This window comes from Pristiophorus japonicus, chromosome 7, assembly GCF_044704955.1.
Source record: "Pristiophorus japonicus isolate sPriJap1 chromosome 7, sPriJap1.hap1, whole genome shotgun sequence".
Taxonomy (NCBI): Eukaryota; Metazoa; Chordata; class Chondrichthyes; family Pristiophoridae; genus Pristiophorus; species Pristiophorus japonicus.
The window spans coordinates 119,079,216-119,091,369 of record NC_091983.1 but is presented as its reverse complement, the minus strand read 5'-3'; the positions used below and the strand labels follow the sequence as shown (position 1 = coordinate 119,091,369).

The following is a 12,154-nucleotide window of genomic DNA, read 5'->3' as shown; positions in this document are numbered from 1 at the left end:
ATTGTAATGTACACTTATTGAATAACATGCATGCTTATGGCTTATAAATGCATTGTATATTATTTTGAATTGCTGGTGGTTCTCCATGCGCCACTGCCACCGTATGCTTTTTATTATGCGGCATTCTCTGACCTACTCTGTCTGCAGTCTCTAATTATATTAACAAGTTGAAATCTGCTTTTCAGCTTTTCACCCCTCCTAAAATGCTGGAAATTACCATTTTGCTGTTCTTCGTATCACAAACAGTGGCATCCTACAACTCATACATATAACCAATGCCATTTGCTGAACCTATGAACAGAGTCAAGGGCCAAAATCCATATCTATCTTTGACAGTATATTGGACTACCAACATCTGGCATAATTTTCATTTCACCCTTTACTATGATAGTTGCAACCTATTTTGGTTTTAGTAAACTAGGGGTTATTTAATCTGTGTTACCAAATCAAAATTATAAGCCATGGACAGCAGTGGAATATTTAGATAGCATAGGGAAAAAAGAAGCACTTGAGCAGTCAGCCAGCTTTGAAACAAGACACTGAGGTGTAGGCCTGGGGCATGGAATTGGAAACTAAAATGCAGGTGGTATATTTTTGCAGTTATAAGTTGCCAGTTCAGATCACAAGGGTGTCCTATTGTTGTACCTCTGGGTTATGCTATCATATATTTAGATAAAGGGTAGTATGGACACAAGGCTGAATGTAAGATACTCAGACTGCTTGTGGGAGCGACCATCACAAATGTACTTGAGATTATCTAAGGTAGACGAGAAACTGAAGAGTATCTTCTGGCAGTGTGATCCTCCCGTGCAGGAGTTCAAATGTAAAATTTACCATTTTGCTGACTCAGGATTGCTGGACCATGAGTTCTTGGGTAACGAATGTTGATAGATGCCCAATGAAGAATGAAAACTTATTTATTTTTCCAGAGAATTGCATTTTTCACTTGTTTTGGTGTCCACGCCATGAATGTTATGCATGAGTAAATTTGAATTTAGAGCTCGGTTTCAAAATGATCTTTTTATAATCAGATATTAAGATGGCTTTTGGAAATATGAAAGGTGTAACAGGAAGATGCAGGATGCAGGCATCACTGGGGTAATGTGCGTCACAGTGTCCTTTTTTCATATGTACATAAATCATTATATATGTTAGAATGCCCTTTGGAAGCATATCAGTAAAGAAAGCATTGAGGCATATTGAGTTTGCTTAATTATGAGGTCACTTGTGGACATCGAGTGAATAAATATTAGATAATGCAGCTTGTGTATTCTGATGCAATTTTCATAAACTTGCCATCGAGTAATTAGCTGCTTGGGGACAAGGGATATCCCCTGTGTCTGCTCACTCCTCTGGAACCCCAGGGCAGTGCCAGAGCATGCATACAATGACGCTCATTATGCCACCAGGTGCATCATCGAGCAGTGCACAGGCATCTGTAAGTAGAGATTCCGGTGCCTGGACTATGGTGGCACCTTGCAGTACTCTCAACGGGTCTCCATAATTGTCATGGTCTGCTGCATGCTGCACAACCTGGCTATCATGAGGGGACAGCCGCTCGAGGTTGAGCCAGCAGACCACGACAATTATGGAGACCCGTTGAGAAAAGTACTGCAAGGTGCCATCATAGTCCAGGTACCGGAATCTCTGCTTACGGATGCCTGTGTACTGCTCGATGATGCACCTGGTGGCACAATGAAAGTCATTGTATGCATGCTCTGGCAGTGCCCTGGGGAGGAGGAGGATCCCCATCGCCCCAGAGCTAGGAGGCGTTGACCCATTGCCACCCTGGAAGGGCCGGGTGCAGACTGGCCAGCACCCTCCTGGGAGGGTGCGTCCTCACATATATGGAGGTGCCTGACACCTCCCCTGCAATCTCCCTCCATGCATTATGTCCTGCCTGTCTGCCAGGTCTCCCCACGTCAGGAAACAGTATTCTTCTGAACTCGACACCATTCGTCAGCATCTCCAGCTCCATATCAGTGAACCTGTTGGCTTTCCTCACACCTCTTACACCAGCCATCCTTCCAAACTCCTTTCCCTACCTCAAGGCCTTGCTGCAAACCCTGGCCTTTAAAAAGGCCAGAGAGGAAGAAGCTGGCTCATTAGAAACCCTTACCTGCATGCTGAATTTCTCAGTGGTGATAACGCTCAAATTAAGACAGTCACACCATTGAAAAATCCACTTTGGAAGGGTTCATTAGCGCTGGAACCCATTTGTTCACTTTTGGAGCTGAATATGGGGTGGGACAGCCATATTCAGCTCCAAAAGTGAACAAATAGGTACCAGCACTAATGAACCCTTCCAAAGTAGCCATGAAAAAATGTTGCCGCTAATGGCCACATAAAGGTGGGGGGAGTACCAGCTTTCCAGCGGTACTCATTCTTCTAAACTCCAATTTTATTTCAGTAGAGGTTTCTAATAATTCAACTCTTTATTCAACATTTTAATATAATATATAATCTGTTTAAAAACAAGTGGGTCAGGTGTTGATCAAGTTTTGTTCACCCATTCCCTTGTGCTCGCTGATCTACAATGGCTCCTGAACGAGCACTGCTTCAATTTTGAAATTCTCACCCTTGTTTTCAAATTCCTCCACGGCCTCGTCCCTCCCCCTTCCCTATCTCTAAGAGATGGCGTCTGACAGAAGCTAGGTACAGCAGAGAATTTAATGGCCACAGTGATCTGGACTAGTTTTGATCGCCTAGATGGGTCGGAAAAGAATTTCCCAGATTTCCCCCCCACCACCCCAAATTGGCCTGGGTTTTTAATCTTTTTTGCCTCTCCCGGGAGATCACATGGTTTCAGGTGGGGTGGAGTGTATATGTTGTGATACACTAGGTATCACAATTGTGTGGAACAGGCTTGATGGACTAGGTGATCTTTACCTCTCCCTTATTGTTCGTATGTTGGAACGCTTGGCACAACATGTAATTAAAGATCAGTTCTCAGATACTGATTTTCGGTGAGTTGCCGAAATTTAATTTCCAGTTATTCCGCACACAGCATCTTCCCACCCGCACCATACTCTATGACATCTTGCTTGAAAAGATACCAACTTTTTGCAGTTTGCAGCTCTGTATTTACTACAACTGCAATAAAGTACTTGTTTTTCTTAATATAAATCCTGCACACTTCAAAACATACGTTCAATTTTTGATGCGTTTTAGTGTTTTTCAATCAAGGCTTAAAATAAGCGCAGCTTCACTGTAACCACGACGAAAGTGCAAATTCACAATTTCCGACAAACTAACTCAAGCCTATCTTCATTCCAGCAGCGTGATGAGAGTGCGATCGTCCCTTCCTTGCCAAAGCATTTCCCCATCAAAGTGAACCAGCCCATGTTTCCTCGCTCGCAGCAGAATCCCCACCACTTTATTGGAAATTGTCACATAGGCATCGAACAATCTTCCAAAAGTTACACAAATATTTCCACCCGGTCCGGCTTCTCCATTCTTTCTAATAATATAAAGCAATTCTTCGACTTCTTTCCCGACCAGGGTATGTGCATCTTTGCCCCTCTGGTCCGTTTTCGATCCCTCTTTCGGATGCCCGTATTCTTCTCCCGCTCGGTGCAACCGCAAAGTCACCGCATGGGATCCACTGAAAGGATTGCACCGCTGGTACTCCCTGTGATCCTCGGCCCATTTCTGCCACCTCTGCCTCAGCCTTGCTGTTCCGTGCTGTCCTGGCCGCCCCGGCACCTCCGTGTGATTGCCTCCACTTTCTTCCATTTCTTTCCCAATAGATTAATATCCTCTAATCCTGGAAGGTCATCGCAGCCATTCTTTTACCAGAATAATCAGCAGCTGGAAACAAGGATATTTGTCTTTTTTTTAAAAACCACCTGCATATCATCTTTCAGCTGTGTTGATCAGTTTCAGGCTGATCTTGCCGAACCTTCCTTATAAAACCCGAATATTGGTGGTTTTATTCTGCAAGCCCCGGGCTCCAACCTGGACACCGCAGGGTCGCTGTCACCGAATCGGCGGCTGGCAGTTCAGAGCTGCTCATTATGATCGACAGTTTAGTCAACCAATAGAAGAGCGCCTTCCGGACAGAGCACCAATGGGAAGGATGGGAAGGGGTGGGAGCGTCGTCTATCCATTGGACAATGTTTCTCGTTGCAACCAGTCGATGTTTCCTCACAGCAATACCGATTAGAGTTTGCGCATTCTTTTGTAGCTATTGGCGATTTAAGATGGATCATTTGACCATTTGAGAAAGTGTAAAAAGTGTTCTCCAGTAAAAATCAGATTTTTTAATAACTGCTACTGTAGAACAACATAAGTAATAAGGTAACCTCTTGTAAATAACTTTTTTATTACCACAGAGATTCTTTTTCTTATGTGTCTGACCATTGTGGAAATCTGTATTAGTCTAAATGAACTCTTACATTTCAAACTGATCTTTCTTGTAGGAGTTTCAAACTTGCCACTTTCTTTTCTCAGAGATTTCCAAATTGATCTTGATTCACCAGTATAGGGGCTAACACTTGCTGCAATTAGTCTTGAGGCTAGCTGCAGTGGGGAATATGCTGCCTGTTTGAGAAGACTTTGAACCTTTACATTTCTCTATTTGACGATGCGCCTCTGAGAGCTCCTGAATAAGCCCTCTTCAAGCTTTGCCCTAGCGTGCCCTCTACTGGTCTGAAGACTGGAAGCTAACAGCATCCATGCTGATTGGCCCTGATTAACTTCTGTTTCTCCAAGTGCTGAACAATTTCATACTTTACTATAGACTCTAATAGTGTACAGTCACATAGAAACATAGAAACATAGAAAATAGGTGCAGGAGAAGGCCATTCAGCCCTTCGAGCCTGCACCACCATTCAATGAGTTCATGGCTGAACATGCAACTTCAGTACCCCATTCCTGCTTTCTCGCCATACCCCTTGATTCCCCCTAGTAGTAAGGACTACATCTAACTCCTTTTTGAATATATTTAGTGAATTGGTCACATCTTAGGATTTCTGCCCCCGTTGCCATTGGAAAGGGGAGGAATCTAGGTGTGAAATATGCTAAAATGCAACATTGAGTTATATATGTATGAATAAAAGCAGAAATCCAAACTTTTAAAAACTTCTACAATACTTTCCATAACAATACAAAACAACTAAATTATGTTACACTATCCAAAGTTGTGGATGGAATATTCACTATTTAGTCTATTTTCTTTTCCCTGGAATTAAATTCACAGCACAGAGATATAGATTACATTCAGATAGGCTTGAACTAGTGTGTAGCAGACAACGAAAGTTAGTTTGAACACTTTGATGATCATTCATACCTATTCTGATTGAGATCACTTGATTCATTAGAGGTTAACAGGGATTGTGGCTAGGGTGATCTGGTAAGATTCTCCTACCTGCGGTCCAAATTGACATAAAGGACTGCAAAACCCCTTTTCAAGGTCAATCAGTTCAAACAAAAACAACAAAGATGCAGGTCTTGGACTGACCTGGGAATTAAGGTACAGCAGTTCAGTTTTCCCAGGTAATAGCTGGCCTGAAAGGAACATAAGAGACATGAGATCCATATCAGGAGTGACTGACACCACTAAATCTGAAAAGGTATGCACTACATTTCCCAAATTTGTAACGTGCACCATCAACTGAATTAAGATGAACTAGCCTGTGATTTCCTGGTTTATATCTTATCCTTTTTTGAAGGAGTGTCACAATTAAACTAACGTAGCAGCAGAGAGGAGAGACAAGGTGCATAGAAAACTAGGGGGGACAAACAGTAACAGAATAAAGAATAGCATAGAAAGAGCAGGAATTAGATGGAGGAAAAAAGCAAAGCAGAGTAGCATGGTGTTGGATTGCACGTGTGTTATGCGAAGAGTGTTACAAGTAAGGTTGACGAGTTACAAGTTGCCACATGAGGTTATGATATGGTGACTATAATGGAGACCTGGCTTAAACATGGGCAGGAATGGGAACTATCTATTCAGGAGGGATAAGGAATGAAAAAAAGACAGGGGTTTGGGCGGGTTGGAGGTGGCAGTATTGATCAAGGATAATATTACAGTTCTACAGAGGAACTAGATACTAGAGATTCAAAGACTGAGGGGGAAAAATTCCCCAGCACCCCGATTGGGGACAGTAACCGACTCTGGGCGGGTAGGAAGTCCCGCCCGACTGCGAAAATTTGGTTACCGCCCCTCAGAGGAAGTGGATCGCAATCTTGTGCCCTCAACTAACTCTTGGGGCAGGTACCGGGGTGATACTGGGGCGCGATCGGCAGCGCTACCTAGATGTTTCATGTAGTGCTAACGCATTTCAACGTCCCTCCCCTTTGATTAAAGGTGAGGGCTGCTGTGCACTCTGCCGGGCCTCTGATGGCCTCCACTGGGCCACCAGGGCGGCGTGATGCCGAGGCCACAGCCCGGCACCCAAAATGGAGTGCTGGGTTGCATGATGACGGCTCGGACCACACACAGCAAGAAGTCAAGCCGACCGGTGAGTCGGCAAACAGATAAGATGGCAGCGCAGGGTGCTCCCAACCTCCCCTTTAAATTCCGCCCCGTGAGCGGACGTCGGCCCGGTTTGTGACCCGTGAGGCTGGTGATGACACTGCTCGCAGCAGCCTCGCGGGGGCGCAAGATAATATCCGCCACGGGGCGGAAAGGGTTCAGCGCGCTGCACTGAGGGATCACCACGCACATCGATGAGGTCATCGGCGGTTGTGCGGCGGCCTGGGGTGCTACTGGCAGGACTCGGTGCTACCGTAGAAGCGCCTCCGCCAACTCCCGCGCAATTTCGCAGGAACCACCCTCGTCCCCCGGGCAAAAACTGTTTTGTGCCCTATTAGCGCTCCCTTGGAGGCGCTAACGGGCATCACCAAGAGGAAGAGGGGCAATCTCGAACCCTGAATCTATTTGGCTAGAATTAAGGAACAGAAAAGGAGCTGTTACATTGCTGGGTGTTTACTATAAACCACCAAATAGCGAGAAGGAGATAGAGGGGCAAATCAGTAAGCAAATTTCAGAGAAATGTAAAAATAATAGAGCAATAATAGTAAGGGACTTCAATTCAATATAGACTGGGAAATAAAAAGAGAGTAAAGGGCAAGGAGGGCGAGGAATTCCTAAAATGTGTACAAGAGAATTGCATAATCAGTATGTTTCTGTCTCCAAGGAGGAACGAATCAGTGCTGGATTTAGTTCTGGGGAAAAAGTAGGGTAAGTGGAATGTGTTGCAGTGGGAGAACATCTGGGTAATAGTGATCATAATATAATTAGATTTAAAGTAGTTCTGGAAAGGGACAAAGAAAAATCAAAGGTGAAAATACCCAAATGGAAGAGAGCCAATTTCAGTAATTTGAAAAGGGATCTAGCACAGGTGGACTGGAAACAAAGATTGACTAGGAAGAGAGTAAATGAGCAATAGCAGGCCTTAAAGGCAGAAATATTTGGGGTAAAACCAAACATATTCCCATAAGAAGGAAATATGGGGCATCCAAAGCTAGAGTTCCCTGGGTGACAAAGGGCGCAGAGGTTAAAATAAAACAGAAAAAGGAGGTTTATGAACAGAATACAGCAGAAAACCAGGAAGAATATAGAGAGTGCAGCAGGAAATTGAAAAAGGATATAAGGAGGCAAAGAGAGATATGAGAAAAGATTGGTGGATAACGTAAAAGGGAAACCGACAATCTTTTATAAACATATAAAAAGTAAAAGAATAGTTAAAGGAATGGTGGGGCTAATTAGGAACAAAAAAGGAAATCTTGTGGAAGCAGAGGACATGATTGATGTACTGAATGAGTACATACGAACATTCGGACAATGACGGACAGGTAAAGACCATCTGGTCCATCGAGCCTGTCCCACACAATTGCAATACCTTTTATATCACAACATATACACTAGCCCAGATGGGATGCATCCTAGGTTGCTGAGGGAAGCTAGGGTGGAAATAGAAGAAGCTCTGAAAACAATCTTTCAATCCTCCTTGGATACGGGAGTGGTGCCAGAGCAATGGAGAACTGCAAATGTTACATGCCTGTTCAAAAAAGGGGAGAGGGATAAATCTGGTAACTATAGGCCAAGCAGTCTAATGCCAGTGGTGGGGAAACTACTAGAGACTTGTCAAGGACAAAATTAATTCTTGCTTAGAGAAGCATGGGTTAATAAAGGACAGCCAGCACGGATTTGTTAAAGGTGAATTGTTTCTGACTAGCCTGATTGAGTTCTTTGATGAAATAACAGAGAGGATTGATGAAGTATGTTGTAAATATGAACTTTCAAAAGGTGTTTGATAAAGTACCACATAACAGATTTATTCGTAAAATAGACACAAAAGGTAGCAACTTGGGTAGGCTAAGGGATAGGAGGCAGTGAGTACAGAAAATAAGGTTCCTGCAGCAAACACTTTCCATGAAAACTGCAAGAAATGTTGCAAACAATTGAGCTTAATGCTCAGGAGAGGAGATGGGGGGGAACCTATATAATGTGTCATGTATTCAACTATCATTGTAACCCATGTATAAGCTGACCTAAGTTGTATACGTTGAGAACATTGACCACAAGGGGGTGAACTTGTGGACTTGGAGACACTCCTAACCTGGACTTTCAGGTATAAAAGGGGAAGCTCCACTCACCTTCATCACTTGAGGTCTTGGTAATAAAGGTAACTGGTCACAGAGTGACCTTCTCTCAAGTATGGGCCTCGTGTGCATCTATACTGTATAGTAAGGACATATCATTGGCGACGAGAAACTGGGATTTAAACCACGCGAGCATGGCGACTAGCAGCACAGAAGAGAGGTACCGTGTTGATGATGATTGGGACGACTTTATTGAGAGACTACAGGAAAGGTTTGTCACTAAGGAATGGTTGGGACAGGATTCGGCCAACAAACGCAGGGCTCATCTCCTGACTGTTTGTAGATCCAGAAAGTACTCCCTGATGAAGGATCTTCTAGCGCCAGAGAAGCCGGCGGACAAGACGTTCGAAGAGCTCAGTAAGTTGATCGGGGAACACCTTAAACTGGCGAGCAGCATGCAGATGGCGAGACACCGGTTTTACACGCACCCAGCGGCGAGAAGGGCAAAGCGTTCCTGACTTCGTGGCAGATCTCCAGTGACTGGCGAGCCTATGTAAGTTCCCAGATGCATGCAGAGCAGAGATGCTGCAAGACTTTTTTATTGAGGGCATCGGGCATGCTGGGGTTTTCAGGAAACTGATTGAGACCAAAGACTTGACCTTGGAAGCGGCGGCTCTGATAGCCCAGACATTTATCTCAGGGGAGGAAGAGACCAGAATGATGTATGACAAAAATCTTGGCTCAAATGCAGCAAACAACCAGGGAGTCAACATTGTTAACGCGGCATACAGTTCTCGAGGCAGACAAGGGAAATCGGGCATGCACCAGCATGTAGTCGAACCCAAAGGGGGAATTCAACAGAGACAATGGCTAGCTTAACGGTGATTCAGGCCATCGCAATGGATAATGCGGCCAGTAATGGGGCCATCAACATCTGTTAATGGTGCGCGTAAGGACAGTTACAGAGACAGTCAGAGACGATCGACTGGCAATGGACCTTTTGTTTCCAACAATGGGGCCACCAGCTCATGCTGGAGTTGTGGCGGCAAACATCCAGCCAGAGCTTGCAGGTATCAGCAATATAACTGCAGAAACTGCAATGTCAGCGGTCACTTGGCGCGTATGTGCAGGAAGCCTGCAGCCAGGTTGATGTACGAGGAGGACAGGCCCGATGTAAGCCCTACGAGGCCAAATAAATACTGGGGGAAATCGCTGGAAGCTGAAGTTCAGCAAGTTCATGTGGAGCACATATACAGTTCATATACCAGGACGCCACCGATAATGATGAAAGTGCTCCTCAATGGCATCCCAGTATTAATAGAGCTAGACACGGGGGCCAGCCAGTCCCTAATGAGTATCAAACAGTTCAAAAGGTTGTGGGTGTCCAAGGCCAGGAGGCCAAAATTATTGCCGATTGACGCACAGCTACGGACATATACAAAGGAGATCATACCGGTGCTAGGCAGCGCCACGGTAGTCGTGACCCACAAAGATTCTGAGAACAGGTTGCCACTCTAGATTGTCCCGGGGGACGGTCCCGCACTATTGGGGAGAAGTTGGCTTGCTGTCATGAACTGGAAATGGGGCGATGTCAATGCAATTTCTTCTGTGGAATGAGTATCATGTGCACAGGTCCTGGACAAATTTGACTCATTATTTCAGCCCGACATCGGCACTTTCATGGGGGCCAAGGTAGTGATTCACATAAACCCGAACGCCAGGCCAGTACACCACAAGGCCAGAGCAAAGCCATAGGTGATGCAGTGATAGAGAATTCAAACAAGCTGCATTTAGACAGGCTGTGAAAATTCACAGACACCAAGTCAGAGATGCTACGTGAGTGGGAGCATGTTTCATTAAGTCATCAATCAACTTGACATTTTAGGACCTTGGGTAGCGAGCCAATTAAAAGGTTAAAAGACTATTAATTGAGCCAATAAGGTCAAGTTCTTTTCTGTAAATTGATCCAGGTATAAGTACAGCCATTTTGACCATGTGGTCTCAGAAGGACAAAGACCTGGCTTAAAGCCAAGAGCTTGTTACTGCGACCAAAATAAAGTGACATTAAAACTACAATCGGAGTTCATATTTCATTGGAAATTAAGAGATCTAACAATTTTGGCGTCACGAACAGGATCGCTGAGGAAAGAAACTGAATTTAGGACATCGGACCTACATACTGAGGTAAGGACTCCTCTTTATAAAAGTCCTCGGTCAAAAGTCTAAATTCGCCTCTCCTTCTACGCGATAACGAAAGCCTCTGGTTTGCGAACCCTCCGGTTGGTAGTCGGCTCGAGGTCCCATAGACGTCTAACTTCGGCGGTGTGTTAGTTAATTAATCACCGACCCACTGATCGGCTGGAAAGTCTACGTCTCGAGACCCCAGTAAAGAAATCAGTATTATGGCAGCAGGAGATAAGAGCAAAGAATTGCCTACAACTGTTAAAGGTGGGCAAGCACCACCTGAGGTTTTGATAGATGAAATCCTCGCACAGTTGAAAGAATACATAGAGCAACAATTCAATTTATCTAAAACCTGTATTAAGATCGAACAAAAGTACGGAACCTCCAAAGGACAATGGTCCTTGGACGAGATTAAAAGGGTCTGGGGAAAAACGATCCATATGAAAAATAAAGAGCGAATCAGATGGTCCCTAGCGGTTATGAGACAGATTCAAAAGCGGAATGAAATTATAATGCGTTCCCAACATGATCGAGAACTGACCAGTACAAAGGATCAATTGCAAGCAGTTTGTGCATAGCTGCGACAGAAAAAGCTTGAACTTGAAAAGCTGGAAGCGTAAATTAAAGATCTTAAAGGTGAAATTAAAGAATGGAAAAAATCATTAGGTCAAGAGACAGTAATAGGAAAAGGAAAATGTATTGGTCAATTCCCAGGGTACCCATGTTTGGATAAATTAAAAGCGCAAACCAGAAGACACGACCGAGGAATAGATACGAATTCTGAATCCTCCGACGATACAGGGTCGGAGGATGAAGAATTAGGGGTGCGCTTTAAAAAAAGACGAGTTGTAGTCAAATCAGAAGAGACTGTGGATGAGGGCGGAACCAAAAAAACGAGGAAAAGGGTGTACGAAAAATACTTAGTTCATGATCCGGCAGACCCAGAGAAAATTGATAAATGATCCAAGGAATTGCCCAATCCAAAGAAAGGGGGAGTGAAAACATGGGACCAATTGGACCGCTTAAGAAATATATATCAACTTCATCCCTGGGATGGAGTGCAAATTTTGACCATAATGGTGCCAAAAACACAGGGAAGAAAATTGCACGACAAGGTAGAAGAAGCTTTGGGGCAGGATGAGCAAGAATTAGACGCAGGATGGGAGGCGATTAAACACTGGCTGCAAGCCTTCAGTCCAGCTAAGACAGACTGGGGAAAAATTGCAGCCTGCCAACAGAAAGGAACAGAGGACGTCCTGGAGTATGACAAGCGGTTTAGATGCACATGGCTAGAACATTCGGGTATGAATAATACGGATGAGGAAATGGATGAACAAGTGTTTGGACCCCTGAAAGCAGCTTTCGTGGAAGGTCTAAAGCCAGAACTGTCCAAAATGCTTAAGGTAGTGTTACCGGACTG

General features: G+C 44.4%; 1 protein-coding gene and 1 long non-coding RNA gene across 2 annotated transcripts in view; both read right to left on the bottom strand.

The window, feature by feature from the left end:
• LOC139267253 (uncharacterized) overlaps positions 1–1,302 on the bottom strand; it is a 29,993-nt gene extending 28,691 nt beyond the window's left edge. Inside the window, exon 1 of the long non-coding RNA XR_011593868.1 lies at positions 718–1,302. This is a non-coding gene — a long non-coding RNA (uncharacterized lncRNA). The remainder of the gene's footprint in view (positions 1–717) is intronic.
• Positions 1,303–2,584: 1,282 nt separating this feature from the next.
• LOC139267252 (actin-binding Rho-activating protein) lies at positions 2,585–5,442 on the bottom strand. Its single transcript, XM_070885278.1, has 2 exons — positions 5,369–5,442; positions 2,585–3,810 (listed from the first exon to the last, which is right to left on the bottom strand). The coding sequence occupies exon 2, from the start codon at positions 3,733–3,735 to the stop codon at positions 3,268–3,270; it is 468 nt and encodes a 155-aa protein (XP_070741379.1). The 5' UTR covers positions 3,736–3,810; positions 5,369–5,442; the 3' UTR covers positions 2,585–3,267.
• Positions 5,443–12,154: the final 6,712 nt, after the last annotated feature.